The sequence below is a fragment of the Prinia subflava genome, chromosome 8 (genome assembly GCF_021018805.1).
Source record: "Prinia subflava isolate CZ2003 ecotype Zambia chromosome 8, Cam_Psub_1.2, whole genome shotgun sequence".
NCBI classification, from domain to species: domain Eukaryota; kingdom Metazoa; phylum Chordata; class Aves; order Passeriformes; family Cisticolidae; genus Prinia; species Prinia subflava.
The window spans coordinates 30,731,510-30,749,628 of record NC_086254.1 but is presented as its reverse complement, the minus strand read 5'-3'; the positions used below and the strand labels follow the sequence as shown (position 1 = coordinate 30,749,628).

General features: G+C 53.6%; 1 protein-coding gene across 1 annotated transcript; it reads right to left on the bottom strand.

Annotated features, from left to right (window-relative positions):
• Positions 1-567: 567 nt before the first annotated feature.
• On the bottom strand, positions 568-16,432 carry GDAP1L1 (ganglioside induced differentiation associated protein 1 like 1). Its single transcript, XM_063404592.1, has 6 exons — positions 15,951-16,432; positions 13,554-13,746; positions 10,135-10,308; positions 8,093-8,190; positions 7,870-7,984; positions 568-5,061 (listed from the first exon to the last, which is right to left on the bottom strand). Exons 1-6 carry the CDS (start codon positions 16,128-16,130, stop codon positions 4,718-4,720), a joined length of 1,104 nt encoding a protein of 367 aa, XP_063260662.1. The 5' UTR covers positions 16,131-16,432; the 3' UTR covers positions 568-4,717.
• Positions 16,433-18,119: the final 1,687 nt, after the last annotated feature.

Below are 18,119 nucleotides of genomic sequence, written 5' to 3'. Positions count from 1 at the left end.
TGCTTATTGAAGCTTATTGAAGCTTCAATTTGCTTATTGAAGCTCTTCAGCACCAAGGTGACGTGGAAATGGAAATAATCTGCTCTCTGCAGGTAGAGCCTGGCCAGCAGCACTGGTACTGCTGCAGTGATGGACACCTGTGTTCTGGCAGGGCAATCCTTCATCCTCATTATTTATGGCAGAGCTGCTATTCCTTCTTCCACTGAGAGCTGTTCAGTGCGGGCGGTTTTCTCTCTGTTTAATCCTCCTGAGGAAAGCCAGTTAAAAGGAGAATGAAAGACAACGATAGTGAAATGTCCTTTGGGCACATTTGGGGATCAGCACCAGGGGAAAACCAGGAAATGTATTTATCATGAATGTGCTTTATCAGAGAACTCAAGATCCTGTGTGTTTTTATTACTGCTTATAACTTCAGATTCAGTAGAAATGGCTGGCTCTGAAACATCTGCAATTTTCCCTGGGCACTGCTGCTGAGGTGTGGACTTTGTTCTGTCCCACCATGGCAGAAAGAGCTTTTCTACAGACTTGTGTAGCAAGAGCAGCTTTGCTGTGAATAGAAATTGCCCTTTTATCCTCAGCTATGCCACAGGTAATTGCAAGTTTGGGGTTACAATGGTTGGTTCTTAGGTCGTACATAATTTCCTGTTCCTTTGGGTTTTTAGTTTGTAATCTCATGTTATCATATTTTGTATTATCCCTAGCCATCTCAAAATACTATATTCATATTATCCCACATTATTTTAATCCCGTATATCTTTCAGCAGCCTGAGGGATTTACTTGCTGTCATTGCCTGCATTTGGCTTTGATCCTAATGATGGCAGTGAATGCCACCAAACACAACCTGATGTTAAATATTTTCACAAGCTTTAATGTTTTCTGTTTGGTGTTACATGGGGAAATCCTTCATTTACTTTCACAGCAGAAAGGAAGGAGCAGCTCTTACATCATCCCTCCTCCCTCTGTAGCCTGGATTCTGAAATTGCAGTTGGGTGGTAAAGATGGGTTTTTTCATTCAAAAACAGAAGAACACTTGGCAAATAATTTCTGGCAGGACCACCAAATGGACACTAGATATTCTTAGGCAGCTCTTGACCTGGATTTCTTTGGCGAGCTGTGAGAGGCTCTGTGGTGTGTTCCCTGTCCTCTGGCCAGCTTGGTGTTGAAATCCTTTATTCTGCATGGAGAGGTCTTCTCCATCCCTTACCAAGCAAAGGAGAATGCTGCTAGCCAGCAGTAAGGCTGACATGTACATTTTCAATTTTCATAATCGAATCTTTGGAGCAAATCCTGTAGGAGTAAAAAGATTTCAGAAGCTGTAACTCTGCAAATGTGACCACTGGGAGCCTGTTTAACAGGAGGCTTGGGAGGCAGGAGGGAGAGACTGTGTCATGAAGCTGAATCTCAGGGGTGCTTGGACCTGACATAAAGCCTCTGATTTTCATCCCTCTGATAATCAGAAGTTCCACACCTCAGCAGATACAGAATTTAAAGCATTGAGGTGCCTCAAAGCACATTTGTCTCTAAAATACAGGGATTCCAAAGGATAAAGTTTTGCTAGGGTAAATAAGTACATCTAGAGTGAACCCTGGCTGAGGTTGGGTCAGGCCCACAGGAGTATCCTGCAGCAGGAGCCATTCCCTCTTGTTTAAAATATAAAATAGCACCTCTGAGGGGCCTCACCTTCCAGCCTTTCCCCTTGGGCACTGCTGTTACCCCACACCTTGCTGAGAGCAAAGCATAAAGTCCTGGAGTGAGAAAACAGATTTTTGCCATTATTTTCATATTTCTGTGTACAGAACATGCCCTGGGCAGTGAACAGGTCAGTGCCTGGCTCATGGGCAGGTCGTGCAGTGGGATCCCCTCTGCACTGGAACTGGGGCAGAAAAGGTCTGATGTGGCTGAGATCAGCTGGAGCAAGAGCAAATTTTTATGATGACAGCGTGTAATGACCACAGGGCTGCTTCCAGCAACAGGCTAATCGGGATTGATCGGGCTCTGACATCGTTCCAGGGATCTCACACATCAATCCAGCCTCTGCCTGCCACAGTAATTGTCCTTTATCACTCTCCCCGATTGCTTTTCCCTGGAGCAAAGTCCTGGTACTTTTTCCTTACCAGGGCAGGAAAACAAGGCTTAGTGGCAGGGAGTGGCACTTATTTTATTATTTTATTTTATTTTATTTTATTTTATTTTATTTTATTTTATTTTATTTTATTTTATTTTATTTTATTTTATTTTATTTTATTTTATTTTATTTTATTTTATTTTATTTTATTTTTTATTTCTTTTTAATTTGGTGCAGAACAAAGGCTTACTATTGACTATTTCTAGCTGAGAACCTGTACAAAATCCACCACTACAGCATCAGTGGCTTCCCAGTAGCCCACAGTGCAACACTGTTGACAGATCCTGTCCATGCCTTATTCCAGCTGCTGGATCTGCCTGGCTTCCTTGTAACAGCTGCATTTTAACAGTGTGCTCTAAACAAAACACACACCTATTTCCTCCAGTGTTTAGAGATCTGATTTGCTCCATGCTTAAATTTATTCTGTGGTTTAAAATACAAAAATAAATAAAATTAGGGAGCAAAATAACCAGCAGCAGTCTTGCTAAGCAGCTTCCTTCTGCCTCATTCTTGGACTGAAATCCTAGGAATGGAGGAAGGATTTGCTCTCCTTCCCTCTGGGTTTCCTGGCCTTGTAGCCATTAATATTCCTTTCTACACCTGGTGTGTGCATTTCATCAGCTTTTGGAGATCACTGGGGAATGTGTGTTAGAACCACAAACAAAGGGAAAAGGGTGAAATCCTGGTAAGGGTTTCATGTTTGTGTATCTTTATAAATCTTTCAGTGGGGTTTATCACCAGCTAACTGACCAAAGAGAGGATGACCCACAGTTCATTTTCTTACACCTTTCAGATGCAGCAAAAGGGAGGAGCTCAGGGCACCCTCTTCAAAAAGAAGGAAAATAACTATTTCTTCTGAAGTCACTGGATCCACGAAGCAAACACTGAATGTATTTGGGAGAACGTGTGTCTGCAAGGTTCTGCTCAGCAGCCTCAGCTGCAGGAGCCAGGTGGGCACATGCAGGTGGTGGATGGAGGTTCTCACACACCAATTTTAAGTGCAGCCCCAACCACGGGGGGGTTACACAGATAACACAGAGCCTCTGCAGCTCCACAGCCTGTTGAATTCCAGAAGACTGTCAGGCCAGCCTTACAAACAAGCAACCTATAAATGTGTGCTTTTTGCACTCCCTGTGTGCTCATCCCTTGGAATTCCTGCTAAATATTCCCAATTCTGTGGCTGCCAGGTTGTATCAAAAGCTCCTGGGGAAGCTTGCTGCTTCCAAATCCATAAAGATAACTTTTGAATCAGAAGCAAGTGCAATTCCTGTTATTTCAGCCACACTTGGCATTCGTTCCCAAGCCCCAAGATGCAGCATGGCTCCCAGGGATCACTGGAGTGCCTGCAAAGCCAGCAGGCTGAGTGCTGACAGAAATTAGTGGTTGGAAGAGGAATACATATAATTCCATGCAAGTTTTATACCAGTGCAGTACATAAGCCAAAGCACAAACCTCCTGCACATCCCACTGCCCTCAGGCATGCCTTGCACTAGGACCAGCAGGATGTGGAACACATTTAGAGATGCAAAGCCATTACTCCTCCCATATGGTTTATTGAGGATCTCAGTTTCCAAAGCATGAGTAGCAGTGAGGCCCGTTATTCTTTCCAGCATGCAAAAGGCACAAGAAAGTCATCAATGTGATTCTGTGCAAAGTGTCCCTAAGAAAACACACAGCGAGGAAATGACAGAGAAGAGCCCCCGATGGAAGAAAGCCAAAGCGCCTTCAGGAAAGTGCTGAAAAGTTCTGAAAATGGTTGTACTTTTTCAGAGTCCAAATATGCTCAGTTGGTGAAAGATGCTTTGCAAATCCATGAAAGAAAACTCAAGAGACAGAGCCAAAAGGCTTAAAACAATAATCTCCTTCATGTGCCAGAATTCAGGATGAAAGTCAAAACGATTTATCTCAAGAAAAAAGTGCGGCAGTTAAAGACAGACATTAAATTCTTTAAAAAAAAGCCCACCAAAACCAGACGTAGAAAGTGAATACATTCTAAGAGCAGCTCAATAAAAAATATTCCTTTTAATGAAAATAATTTTTAAAATGGATACTTGAAGAACAGAAATCCACCTTGACTGTGACCAGCTACTGCACCCTGCTCCCAGAAAATCCTCCGAGCACGACAACACAACTTTCTAGAAGAAGAAAGTCCCCACTACCTGCATGTGTGAAATGTGGCCAGTGAACAATTTGGGAACACAAACGCACAGGAACGAGTATCCAAGTCCCATTAGTCAACTTGGGTGTCGGGAAGCCTCCTGGGGTTCCTGTCTCTCCCACTGGAGCTGGCTGGTGCTGGAGGCAGCGCCGCTTCCCGGCGGGCACGGCTGAGCCCGTGAACCCTTGAGCCTCTCGCTGGAGTTGAATACTTAAATCTAAAAAAGGCATTTACAAGTTGACACTTTTGTTGTTGTTGTTGTTGTTGTTGTCTTATTTCCTTGCAGTATAGGTTTCTACTTCTAGACTATGGAATGTTACATTAAACAATATAATTATTCATTACCTTGCTTCAAATTTCATTACAGTTACTGAGGCTTCATCATAATTTCACACAGCACAGAGACACCAAACTAAACACCAAGCAGTCAGCACTAGATGTATTTTTTCTTTAAGTACCAATAAGCAAAATATCCCATTCCCCCCAGAGATCCCATCAGGAAGGAGGCTCCAAGGAAGGAGGGAGGTTTCCGCTTGACCAGCCTGAAGGCATTGGGTACCACTGCAGAGAGGAGCGTGGTGTGTATGTCTCCCAAAACTTTCCTGAAGGCGAAGCGTTTCTGTATCCTGTCAAAGAAGGACTGTAGGTTAGGCCTGCTGCCATCTTCCCAGTATTTCTTAGAGAGTCCCAGAAACTTGAGGCGGTGCAGGGTGGCTCCTAACAAGACATCGGCCAAAGTAAAGACGCATCCGCAGAGCCAAAGTTCACACTTCTGCCCTGGAGAGAGAAGAGACAGAGTAAAGGTAAGAGTCCCTTGGGTGGGCACCTAAAATCTTGCCCAAAAGGTCCACAGAGGCAGGAGCATTTGTATTAGATCTGGGGTGTTTTTTCCCAGCTCTTTGGTGGCCCAGGAGCTCAGAGCCCATCTGCCAGGTTACGTGATGGAGGTATGGGGGTGCCAAAAGCTGGGAATATGAGATCACCATTTATAGCCTGTGTGAATATACAAATTACTGCTGCAAAGTGGCTCTGCTGCCTCTCCCCCAAGTCAAGAGCAGCAGGAGATGACATCCTCCTGTACCCAGGAGGTCCCTAAAAAAAAGCCCTTCTCCCTCTTGAAGGAAGATGCTGTGTAGTGACCCCTTCTGCTGTGTCAGTGCTCAGGGAGAGCAGCAGTGTCTGCCCTTGGCTGCACCAGGAGCTGTTTCAGGAGTGCCACGTCAACTTAGCCTATTTTAGGGATGTGAGAAATCCTCAGGAATCAAAACTATTTGCTGGATGGCCTGGCTGCTCTCTCTTGTATGCTGTTGCAGGGGAGGTTCTGCCTTTGTTCTCTCTCCTGTACCAGGGGCCCTGCTCCAGGACACCAAAACTGGCAGCATGTCTGTGCCAAGAGCCAGGCTTTTTGGGGAGACAGAGCTCAGTGTGAGTGCAGGACGTGAAGAAAGACACTGAAGGGTTGACAGCCCCTGATAATGGGTGAACCTGGAAATAACCCCACTAGAGCGACATCCAAAAATAAACCAAGCTGTTGTTAGGCTGGAAAAAGCAGTTGCAGGCCAGGATATTGTTAAGCACTCTCCCGGTGCCCTTTCAATACCGAGGAGCTGGGCTGAGATGGAGCTGAGGGAGATGAGAGAAGGTGGAGGTAAAGAACATCAGAAGGGACACAAAAATCCACCCTCAGTCAGCTTTGCTCCAGATTTCTAATTCTGGGACTCTCCATTGTCCTATGGCTGTTATATCAGGAAAGAGAAGAGAGGCTCAGGTACAGCAGCCCAGGCACTGCTGCTGTAGGGCTGCCTGCAGGACCAGGCCAGGGCAATTATGGGTAATTAGCAACCCTCATTTGTAGTTGCTTGGCAGCCTGCCTAATCCTGCTGGAGGCACTGCCCGAGTGGACAGACTGCCTGTGCCTAATTAGTCAATAAATATTTTCGGTGACTAATGACTTGTGGGGGTGCTGCAGCCAGAGCTTCTTGGGTGTGGTGGGGACCTGGTGGGTGCTGCTGCTCCGAGGTGAGGGGAGCAGAACTGAGGCAGCTGCCTCGCTCCAGGCACTGCTGCAGGTGAAGGACAAAGTACACGTGAGGGTGGTGACTTTGGGAGAGCTGTGATCCTGCCCCTCCTGCCTCTGGGTTTGCACCTCTGCTGAGGTCAGGACCCCGATGTGGGGTACAGGCACAAGCAAAAGCAACTCTTCCCCTGTGCCTCCACAGCAGCCCCAGCTGGGATCAGTCTGTCCCACTGCCTGGGGTGCCTGTGGCCGGGGTCTCCTGTGCTCCTGCAGCCCCTCCCACCCTCCTCTTCCTGCGTCGCTGCAGCCTGGGCTGCGTGGGAGTGGAGCTGCTGCACTGCAGCTCCTGGGACGTTGCCAAAGTGGTGATCATGCCCACTGCTGAGATCCTGACCAGGCCATGGGCACGGCGTGGGAGTTTGGGGTTCTGGAGCACAGGGCAGGAGCAGCAGACAAGGACTGCGGGCATTGGAGCACCTGGGTGCTGGCAACAGCAGCAGCAGCGATGCCTCTGCTCCAGGCACCTGGGATGTCCTCCCAGGGCACCTCATTAGGCTGAATTCTGCTGTCCCAGCCCTCACACCAATTAATGAGGGTGTTTGAGGAAATTAGGGCAAGGCAGGATGCCACTGTGAGCACATCAGGGCTCTTGGTAAATCCCCAGCCCGATGCCCTGCAGGGCCCAACCTTGGCACCTCTGAGGGCCCTCCAGTGTGGCCCCAGGAGTGATGCAGGGTTCCCCTGGGCTGAGGCTGGCCCTGAGGGCAGGGGCAGCTGTGGGACCATCCCCTGGTTAACGGTGTCTGGGCTCTGCTCTGCATCTGGCACCGTGTGCTGGCAGCCTCCAGCCCTCCCGGGGCTCTGAGCCCTGCCAGCAGTGGGGAGGAGAGGAGGAAGGACGGTGTCATCAGGGGTGATGGCAGGACAAGCGCTGCCCAGCTGTGCCCAGGCACCCCTGACTGCCAGGGCTGCTCTTGGCAGGCTCCCAGCACTGTGGATTTGATGTCAGGGGTGGCTGGTGTCCCTCTCTCCCACCTGCTGCCATGTGACGCACGTTCTGCAAAGGCTCTGCCCCCAGGGCCCCTCAAATTCCTGGGTTTCCCTGCCCGTGCTCCCCTGGGATATGCCACAGCCTGTTGATGTGAGTGGGCTTGGCTGTGGCACACGTCCCCATCTCTGCACTTTCAGCAGCCAGTGCTCCTCATGGTGCAAGTGCCTGGGGCCAGCCTGCTCCTTCCTGAACCACAGAGCATCAGTCAATGTCCACCCCTTGCTGGGGTAGAGGGCACCTGCCATCGCCCTGTGAGGACTTTGGGGCTCCCAAAGAGCCCCCATGAGGACAGGAGTCTCGCTATCCCCTGTGGCAAGGGGTGCAGGGGTGGTTTGCCAGAGGTTAGTAAGACCCTGGCTGCAACAACATCAGTGTACCCAAAACCAGGAGAGCCCAGTGGCAGCCCCAGACCCACCAGTGGTTCTTCATGATAGTTGTTCATCAGGTAGAAAGCTTTTGACTGTTGCACTTCAGCCTCTTGTGGAAAAACACCCCATAAACACAGCCCAGTGCTTACCTTGGTACTCCAATTTCCTCTTCTCCAGTTCAGCCTCAATCTGGTCTAGCACCATCCCAAGTTCTCCAAGGATCTTCTTCAAGTAGTTCACATTATCATGCTCCAGGATCTTGGCCTGGGTGGAGAGCAGGGTTAGAATGGGGAATAAATGATGCAGGGACACAAAGCTCTGTGGGTCATGTTCCCCCAGCACCAGGGATGTGCGTGGCTTTGACCCACTCACCATGAGCTTCTTCTGCTTGGAGAGGTAAGGCTCAGATAGCTGTGGCTCCTCTTCATGGTCCAGCTTCATCAGATCCGTGGTGGCGTTAGCTAAATGTCCTGGGGGGAGACAGAGAGAGGCTGGGATGCCAAAGGTCTGATAGCAAAGTACCTCATCCTGCAGTCAGAATATTGCTGTAGCACCAAGGAAAAACACCCCAGAGAGCTAAAATGGGCCAATTTCATGGTTTGCTGCTGCTGTGCTTGCACATCTGAGGGCATGTGGCTCCGTGGGCCATCCCATCCACTCGCACAGGGCAGCGCTGGCTCCAAGGTGTGGCCAATCCCCCTCCCTGTGCTAAGCCCTGGCCTGAGAGTTACAGGTGAAGTTTCAGCTCTTCATCTCCCCTGCTGGATTCGTACTGGAGCTGCTGGAAGTTCTGTCTGTTGTTTGCTGATTTAAGAACAGCCCTGAGCTTGCCCATAACCCGTCTCCTGCCACTCCATCCCCAGCAGGCTGAACCTTTGGGATGTCTGAGCTGGCTGCCCACACTCGGGTGCACGTTCAGAGCAGTGGGGCAGGGAGGGGCAGAGGGGGGAGTGCTCCCTCCTGGCTGGAGCTGCCCTGCCCTGGTTTGGTGTCCAGGGATGCAGTTCCACGGTGTGGAGCCCCACCATGGTGTGGATGCTCCCCCTTCTGCCTCTCTGGGCATAGGGAGGATGGCAAGGGCTTTGTGCAAGGGAGCTAAAGGAGGGGAAGGAGCAGGAAGAAAGGAATCCTAGAGGCAGAGTAACACCCAAGGGATAGCATGAATTACCCAAAGTGGGCTAATGTCTTCCTGCCAGGGACCATCTGTCTTTCCCTCCTTGCTCCCTCCAACAAGGGAGGCCCTGGCTCTGCCAATGCGCTGGTGCGGGAGGTGCCAGGGCTGGCTGGGGTGGGAGCCAGCAGCAGGCTGTGCACTGCCACAGAATGCTGAAATTCCCCGTTTTCTGCCATGAGTTTGTGCTTGCTAAGGCTGCCAACCAGCTCTCCTGGGGCTGCAACTCAGATGGAAACCTGGATATCATCCTGATTTCATTCCCCTTGGGAGAACCTGGAACCTCGGTTCACCCTCTCCTTGGGACACAGCTACATGGATTTCCCTCAGCACCCACTGCAGCAGGGCAGTCGAGCACTGCCTGAGTGCAGAAGATGTGCTGGGGAGGAAGGACACCATCAGCCCACGGACCTGCTTGTGCCCCTCCAATGGCTCGGGAAAAATGCCACCAGTGACGAGGTTTGGACAAGGAGATACCGAGAGACCTCGGCAGAGGGCTGGGGAGGGGATGAGAGGAGGAGGGGGAGGAGCTGAAGCCATCACAGCAGCATCCTTTGGGGAGGGGATGGGCTCTGGCCTACATCAGCCCAAGGCCTGGGGGTGGAGGTGACACTTGGTGACATGGGGAAAGCTGTCTGTGCCAGGTGTCAGCAGAGGCAGGGCAGACCACACGCTGCACCTCAGGGACTGCCTATTTCTCTTTGTGCACAAGTGCATCCCACCTCAGCAGGACCATCTGGGACCCAGGCAACCGAAGGGATGGGGGTGGGAACAGTGTTTTCTATGGGCTCAGCTTGGGGCCAGAGCCTAAGGGAAGGGAGGGACCTGGGACATGCCAATACCCTCCCGACAAGGTCGCTTTTCTGGCGAGGAATTCTCCCCAGGAGCAATCCCTGCCATTGAGTTATATTAAGCATCGTCAATGTTTCATGAGCACTTGAAGGTCAGGTACACAGACTTATGCCGATTCATCCACTGCCTGCAACTCAATCTGGCTGCTCTCTCCCGCCTTTGCCCTTAGAGTTATTGCAGGGAGAGGGGCAAATTCCTGTGGCCCAGAGAGCTGAGGAGAAATGTGCACGGCCCATGGGAGCCCCTGGGTTAGGAAGTGTCTGTAGGATGCCTGCAATTCCCAGATCAGCTCTGTCCCTGCCTGGAGAGAGGAGATGAGCAGGAGCATGGCAGCTGGCTGGGCCGTGGAGCCCGAAGGAGCCCCGGGCAGCCCCGTGGAGAGGAGACTTACTGCGGATCTCAGTGGTGGCGTACTTTGGGATCATGGAGTCGGTGGTGAGCTCGGGGTGCAGGATGCAGCCGTGTGTGTAGGCGTCCATGGGCAGCGAGTCCAGCAGCTCGCGGTACTGCAGCACCCGCGAGTGCAGCGGGCTGCCCGGCTCGGGGATCAGCTGCGGCACGTTCTCTGCGGGCACAGGCACACGGGTCAGGGCACTGCTGGGGCTCAGGCACCCGTCAGCGCCTCCCGAGCCTGCCCAGGACAGCACTGGGCAGTTCTACTGGGACAGCAGGGCTGCCTGAGGCGGGGCATGCACTCCAATCTGCCACTCTCTGTCCCTCCCTGCTGCCCATCCCAGGAGCACAGCCAGCCCATGCCCCCCATGGGCAAACCCGCAGGATCACAGGGGAGGGTATGGATGTCATCACCCAGCCCCACTGCCCTCCTGTTCCCTGGAGTCAGTGCAGCCAGCCCCGAGCCTCCACAGCCTCTGAATTTGTACACTGTAATTTCACATCTCTTACAATGGGAGAAAAATCTTCCAGGTCTGCAGAAAAGAGCTAAAATAGGGGGATTTGAGTTTAGGATCTCCTGAGTTAAATATTCTTTACTCCAGTGGCAGTGAGGTACCTCATTATCTTGGGCTTCCTTGAAAATCTCAAAAATGGGCAATGGGAGTAGATAACCAAAGGAGCCCAGTGTATCTTCCCTCCATGCTCAGCCAGTGTCTCATCTGCAGGAACATCCTTTGCTGGCTCTGCTCCTCCCTGCCTCGTTGGGTTTTATCCTCTTTCCATGGAAGGTGGTTTGCATTGTGCCTTTTATTACACTTTCAGCTCAAAATACATGGCAAGTGACACCAGAAGAAGCAAAACGTTGCTCTTGTCTCCCCCAAGTTTTTTAACTCTCTGAGTTTTTTAAGGGCTCATAAACGTTTATAGTGTCTGCAGACAGCAGTTCACAGGCAGTGAGTAAATCCACCACCAGGACTGATTCTGTTGCCCACATCCCCTGGGCTCTCCCAGTGCCAGCGCCTCCACCAGAGTCAGGTCACGCTGGCAGAGGGACTTTGGCAGCTGTGACCAGGGCAGCCCCTGGTGTCAGGGCCTGAAGTGACAGCTGTGCTCTGCCCAGCCCTGCTGCTGGTGGCAGGAGGGGGCTGCAGGCACAGCAATGCCCGCCTGGCAGGATCTTGCCTTGCCATTATTGTGCCTGCTGCTGGTGCCCATGGCTGGAGGAGAACCAGGCAAATTTTGGTACCTCCTGCACTGGAAATCTCCTCATGGCTGTGACCCAGCTTTACCTGCTGGAAGGCTCCACAGAGTTATTCCCACTGATAAGCATCAGTGTCACTGTCCCCTGAGCAAAGGGAGGTTTTGGTGGCTCCTCCCTGCTATGGGCTGCTCGCTGCCTGTGCTGCCTGGGCTCCAGCTCTCCAAGTGGGGATTTTCCACCCGAAAAAAGTGCCCAGATGAATGAAACAATAACTGACCTACAGCTTGTGTGCTCCTTCCACAGGGCTCCTGGCCAGCACCTGACAGGCTGGAGCTGAGGCTGGGAGCAGCACATCCACAGGGACTGCCCCATCCCGCAGGAAGATGGAGAAACCACAATGAAATAGCAGCGTGCTGGCCACCAGCCCACGGCCTTCAGCACGCTCCAGTGAGGTTTTTCATTGGGATGGCTTGACTTGCCTTTACATGCCACAGCAACCTCCACATAGGGGCTGCTGTTGGACTTCATGGCTGTGCAAGGGGGTGCAGACCTTGGAGGATACTATTTCCTGCAAGAAATATTGCCCTGGTCAACTCATCAATGGTTTCTGGGCACTGCTGGGCAATGTCCTAGTGAGAAGCACCCTCAAATGTGGCTTATTGGCACTTTTCACTGCTATTTTGGGGGAAGGAAAACATTTCTCCACACACCACCCTTTACTGATAACTGGCCCCCAGGGTGTGTAAGCAGCTGATAAAGCCCAGGGGAAAACTTAGCCCAGGGGAAAACACAGCTCAGCAACAATTCCTTGTAAAGGCCTTTTCAAACTCTACACATTTCTGCAAGGTGGCTGATCCCCCCCATTTCAGCACTGCCACATCCTGGTAAATCACCCATTACTGGGTGATAGGATGGAGCAGAGCATGGAGCAGGGAGTGATGCTCTGGGCCCTCTTTCCCGGAGCTTCCCCTCTCCATTCCTCAGCAAAAAGGTGAGAAACTGCACCTGGCTGGAAAATCTCAACAACAGGAGTTTCCCAGCGCTCGGACAGCTCTGTGTCCCCCTCCTGCTGGGGACAGCCTGTTGTCACATATGTCAGACCACCTGCCCTTCGCAGAGACCAGGTGAAGGGGTGCAGGGACTGACACCCCCTGATGTCCCTTGGTGCTGGGGCTGCTGCCAGGCAGGAAAGCAGCTGCCATTCCCTAGGACCTGCTGCTGGTGTGGGATTCTCCTGATGGAGCCAGCCCTGCTGCCCCACTGGTGGGAGAGCTGCGTGCCTCCACGGAGCAGCAGCACAGTGGTGGGGCCGGGAGAGGACAGCAGCTGAGCTGGCAAGGCGCCCTTGCTTCGGGAGCTATTTTGAGATGTTTTTGATGTCTCTGTTGCAAGGGGATGGATGCTGGGGCAAACATGGTGATGGCAAAGCCCAAGATCCCTGCTCAGCTTTGAAGCCTGCCCAGGGGGTGTCCCAGCCCAGCTGCCCCCAGGATTGGGGGAATGAGGGTGAAGGGGTGTGAGATGCCAGGGAGAGGCTGCTCACACAGCTGCTGAGCAAATCTGACTTGGAGCTCTGTCTCAGCATCCCGATGTGCCGGGCTCAGCAGGCCACTGCCTGCAGCCCTGCTCCGGGGGGAATATGAGCTTCCCTCTCCTGGCTGTCCCTTCCTCTGGGTTTGTGTCACATCATCCTCCCATGGTCCTCAGCACTGCTGGCTGTTTTTGACTTTAAGGAGGCTGTTTTCTCTGGGGCACAGCAGCAGCAGGGACAGCAGGGTCCCCTGCCCATGGCCCAGGAATCCTCAGGGAAGTGGGGAGAGGGGCAGCAGCACAGAGCCCAAACCCACCTTCTTCCTTACAGCCCCTTTACACAATTACCCAAAGCCAAAATGTGCCTGAGGTCAGAAGTGTTCCCATGGGCTGCCCATGCCACCATGCACCATGGGGACTGAGAGAAATTGTCTGGTTTGGAAGAGTGACTTCCAGGACAGAAAAAAGGGGACTCAGCTACCACACCCCTCAGAGCCCTCCAGCAGGGGATTTCTGCTGGAAATTCTTCAATTTCAAGGGAAAGCATAGAAGTCTGGGGTGGGCTGGTGGCTTGCTGATCTTGTGGGGCAAATATGAAACTTTAAAGGAAAAAGTGGATTCGTTTAGCAAACAGAATCTGGACTAGACACGAATTTCCTGTGAGGCACAAGGCAGCCTTGCATTACCTCCTGTGAAGTTCTTCTCCATGTAGTCGATGATCTGGTTGTAGTCGCTGATGATGTTGTCCCTGTGGATGATGACGGGCACCTCCTCGCCCAGGTTGAGCCGCATGAACCAGGGCTCCTTGTGCTCCATCAGGGGCATGCTGACGTCCCGCTCCTCGCAGGGCAGCCCCTTCTCTGCGATCACCAACCGCACCTGGGCCAAGAATTCGGGGGAGAAAGGGCTCAGCCCCATGCACTGAGCTGGTCTCCAGTCCCCCCTACCCCATGACACTACCCCAGACCCTTCCCTAAAACTTAAACACAGTGACATGCCAGCATCACGTGCTTGCCCTGCAAGAAGCCAAGCAGCTGTTGCATGGGACAGCTGCAAAATGCAGCAGCCACGAAAGAATTTGTTTTCCTGGTGAAGAGGGGATACCCAAACCCATCCTGTCTTCTCAGAATCATGGACCATCCTCTCTGGTCCTGGTGGCCTGTGTGACAGAGCTGGAGGGCTGAGAGCCAATCCTTCAGCAGTAGGTGGGGGGAGACAAGAAATCCCCAGCTGGGGTAGAATGAGTGATGCTACTGTGGATCCTGAGGAAGAAAAGGAGGAGGAAGCAGAGGCTGCAGCAATGTTATGCCTTGCACGTGCACCCAGTGAGTTCTGCTGCCTGGCTGAAGGAGACCTGGTTGCTGACTCAGGTATGTCCCACTCTCAGGAGTGGACTCTGGCTTTACCAGCACGTTTTGAGCTGGTGAAGGCTCTGTTCCATGGGAAATTCCAGGCAGCCCCTGTGACCCTCCTCCTCCATGCTGACATTAGCTTGAGAGCATCACCCAGCACCTTCACACCTCTTGTGTCAAACCTGCTGCCTCCCCCTTCCCCTGCCACTGCCCTCCTCCAGCACTGCGGGGGTGGCACCCACACATCTCAGGGGTGGGAAAGGTGAGTCCAGAAAGGTGAGAGGGGCAGGAGTGAGGCTGGGTGTGGGACACCACCACCACCCCCACCCCAACTTCCAGCCCTCAGGGCTGATCCTGCTGCTCTGCTCTGTGCCTGAGCCCGTGTTGAACATGCACTCAGGGATGGCATTTTAGGCTTCTGGGTTATAAAACCTGACTATTATGAACTATGTCAAACACACACAAAAAAAAAAGCCCACGGGGGATGTGAGAAAGCCATGATTTACCAAACCACTGAATGAGGGAAAAGTACTTGTTTTCATCCAACTAGCAGCAGCTAAAAATACAATTTAACATATATAAGCATTTCTGTGAGTACTTCAGAGTTCCCGGGGTATTAGTCATTAATTATTCACAGGACTGGCAAGTTAATTTTTTCTTTTAAAGTCAAACAAGAGAAAGCCTGGGTTCCTCAATTGCAACTCGCTCCTGGCCTTTTCCTCCCAGCTGATAAATAAACCTCAGCCAGCACCACCTGGGGTATGCAGCCCCAAGCTCCCTGTGCCTCCCTGTTCTGCCGTCAGGAGCTGAAGGCCTGGAGGAGGCAGCCAAGGCTCCCAGGGTACCCCAGCCCCTGCCAGCACCCCAAAGGGTGATCCCAGACAGAGGTGACAAAACCTTCCTGGGAATTCCGCGGAGAGCCGAGCATCCCGCTCCAGTGCGGATCCGAGCCCGTGCGGGGCCGACCATGTGCAGCCACCCTGCTGCATTGGGCATCCTCCCTCCTTTGTGTCCGCACCTCTGCCCCGGCCTCCCGCCGGTCTGTGCAGCTCGGGGAGGCCCTGGCACCGGGGAACTTGGTGTTCCACCACCCACCCTCCCAACAGCCCGTTCTCCATATGGTATCAATGGCTCAGGAATGGTGGGGGGCTTGGGGCCGGGGGAGAAGGTTGGGTTTGCTACACAGCTGCTGTGCTGCGAAATGAGCATTTACTATTGTCTGGAAAACGGGATTTCTTGCTGGGGCACCCCGGGAATAGAATTTCCAGGGCACTGCTGCAGTGAGAGGGGTGAATCATCGCTGCGTGCCGGGGTCCGGGATCCTCTCCCGGGCACCAGCCCGGCTCGGGGCTGCCTCTCCTCTCCAGCATCAGGGTGGTCCCGGGGCCCGGCTCTCCTTTGTCTGCGCTCCCGGCCACGCCAGTGTGGGGCTGGCAGCGAGCACAAAAGCCGAGGCGGCTCCCGGTGCAAGCCGTGATCCCAAAGCAAAGGCAAGATTTGGCTGAGCCTCCCCCCATCCTCATCCCCATGCCTCGCCCCATCCCCTCCCCAGGCGGATGCTGTTCAAAGGTACAAAGATCTGCCCGGCCGCTCTGTGCTGCCCCGGCCAGGCACGGGGCTGAGCCCCTCGCTGTCCCCCGGGTGCATCCACCCTCCCCAGGCAAAGGGATGCCCGGGGAACTGGAGGTGATTCTCTCCCAGGAGTCCGGCCGAGCGATTGTTTTTCTTTACCTTTTGTGAGCTGAACGACTGGGTCCAGTGGTACAAAACCAATCTGTCCTGGGATTTGAGAGCGGGGTCCGTCGGGTCGTGATTTTCCTCCCCCTCGGTGGATTTCCCCGCGCTGTTCTCCAGCGCCGAGATGGGCCACCAGCTGCAGTTGGTGGCAGTAACATTATTGGGAGTCGCCATGACAGCGAGCGAGCGAGCGGGAGAGCGGCGGGGAGCGAGCGGCGCCAGCCCAGCATCACATGGGCTCCCGCCAGCCCATCGCTCCGGGCCGGCTCCGGCTCCGGTGGGCAGCGGGGTCACAGCCCGGGCTGCTGCCGCCGCCCGCGGGGCTGGGGGTGCGCTCGCAGCCCGGCCCCGCTCGTGGCGGGGCTCCCACGGAAACGTGCGGGCATCGCTTCAACAGAGGAGGCAGCAGCGGAGCCTCCTGCCTGCTGCCTGCCAGCTCGGCAATCCGGGGCAGCTCCCACCCCTTAAGAACATTTTTTTCGGTAGAGATCAGGATTTTTTTTTTTTTTTTTTTTTGGATGCTGTAGATATGGCGGATGTGTAATAAATAGCCACGGTGACGGACACTGGCTTTAAACAGCCTAGAAGGTGTCGTGCCTGCCTTGCAACCCTCACGGAAAGAAGGAGCAATGGCTCTTTAAAGGTATTCAACTATTTTTGGAGAGCACAAATTAATTTCTGCCTATTGGGTGTTATGTAGCTCATACAGGGGGAGAGCCCAGAAGCCTTTGGTGTATACCAAAGCCCGGGATGCCTGCCCAAATTGGACAAAGGAGGCACAGCCGGGGGTCACTTCCAGAATTAGCAAGGTGTGTCACAATTGCAGATGGGCCAGGAGACTCGGAGAGCATTGGGGCTTCTGGAGCTGCTGCTGCTCTCCCAGCCCTGTGAGCATCACCCTGAGGTCTGCAGGCACAGCTGTGCAGGCAAGCTGAATACAGTGACCTGGACATCTGGACTTGTGCTTTATGACACTTGGCTTTGTCACGCCCCATCTCCAGCAGTCTGGGAGCCTGGAGATAATTTCCCACCCTTGGAACGATTGCCAGTGCCAGGGGATAAAGCCAGTCCGGGTAGGGGTGTTGGAGGGGCAGGTTCTGGTGAGGATGGGGGACAGGGCTGTGCAGGCACAGGGAGCCAGCCTGTGTCTCAGGGCTGTGTGAAGGCTCTCAGTGTGGACCTGCTGGTGAGGACAGAAACAGGAAGGTTTGGAAGAGCTGGTTTGAGTGGGGAAACTGAGGCACACTTCACCCGGGAGCACTGGGAGGGCGCAGGGCCAAACTGGTACCCAGCTGCATAAATACAGTGCAAGGAGCAGTTTTCTAGGGAGTGGGAGATGAAAATTAATTACTTGGTTGTGGTGATGGTTTGCTCCTCAGAAGGTGATGAGGGGGTGAGGTTGGGCAGTGCTGTGCTCTGCCCTGCCTCCTCCCTGTTCTCCCCCAGGCAACAGCCCCCAGTAACAACCTCTCTCCCCAGCCCAGGTCTTCCTAAATCCCTGAACCGGCCTCAGGGTCACCCACAGGGACAGGCTCTTGCTTGGCCTCTGCTTTGGGGCTGCAAAAACGAGGGAAAACTGAGCTTTGAAGAGCTGGCACCCTCATGCAGCACCGCCTGCCCTCTGCTCCAGAGCTTGCCCTCGCTGCAAGCATCTTCGGGGTTCCCTGCACTGGAGGGGACACGGTGGGTGCAGAGCAGGCAGGGAGCAGGCAGGGAGCAGGCAGGGAGCAGGCTGAGCAGGCAGGGAGCAGGCAGGGAGCAGGCAGGGAGCAGACAGGGAGCAGGCAGGGAGCAGGCAGGGAACAGGGGAGCAGGCAGGGAGCAGGCAGGGAGCAGACAGGGAGCAGGCAGGGAGCAGGCAGGGAGCAGGGGAGCAGGCAGGGAGCAGGCTGAGCAGGCAGGGAGCAGGCAGGGAACAGGCAGGGAGCAGGGGAGCAGGCAGGGAGCAGGCTGAGCAGGCTGGCCAGGCAGCGGCTGCTCTCCCCGGATCGCTGTCCGGAAGGCCCCATCTAGTGGTACTTTGTGATGAATTACTGCTGCGCCGTGGGGAGTAAACCACGACAGATTGCTGCATCCCTCTGCATCCTGCAGGCACACGCTGCCTCTCCAGGGGCCTGTTCGTTTAGCTGGGTCTTGGCTCGCTAAACCGAGCAAGGCTTGAAG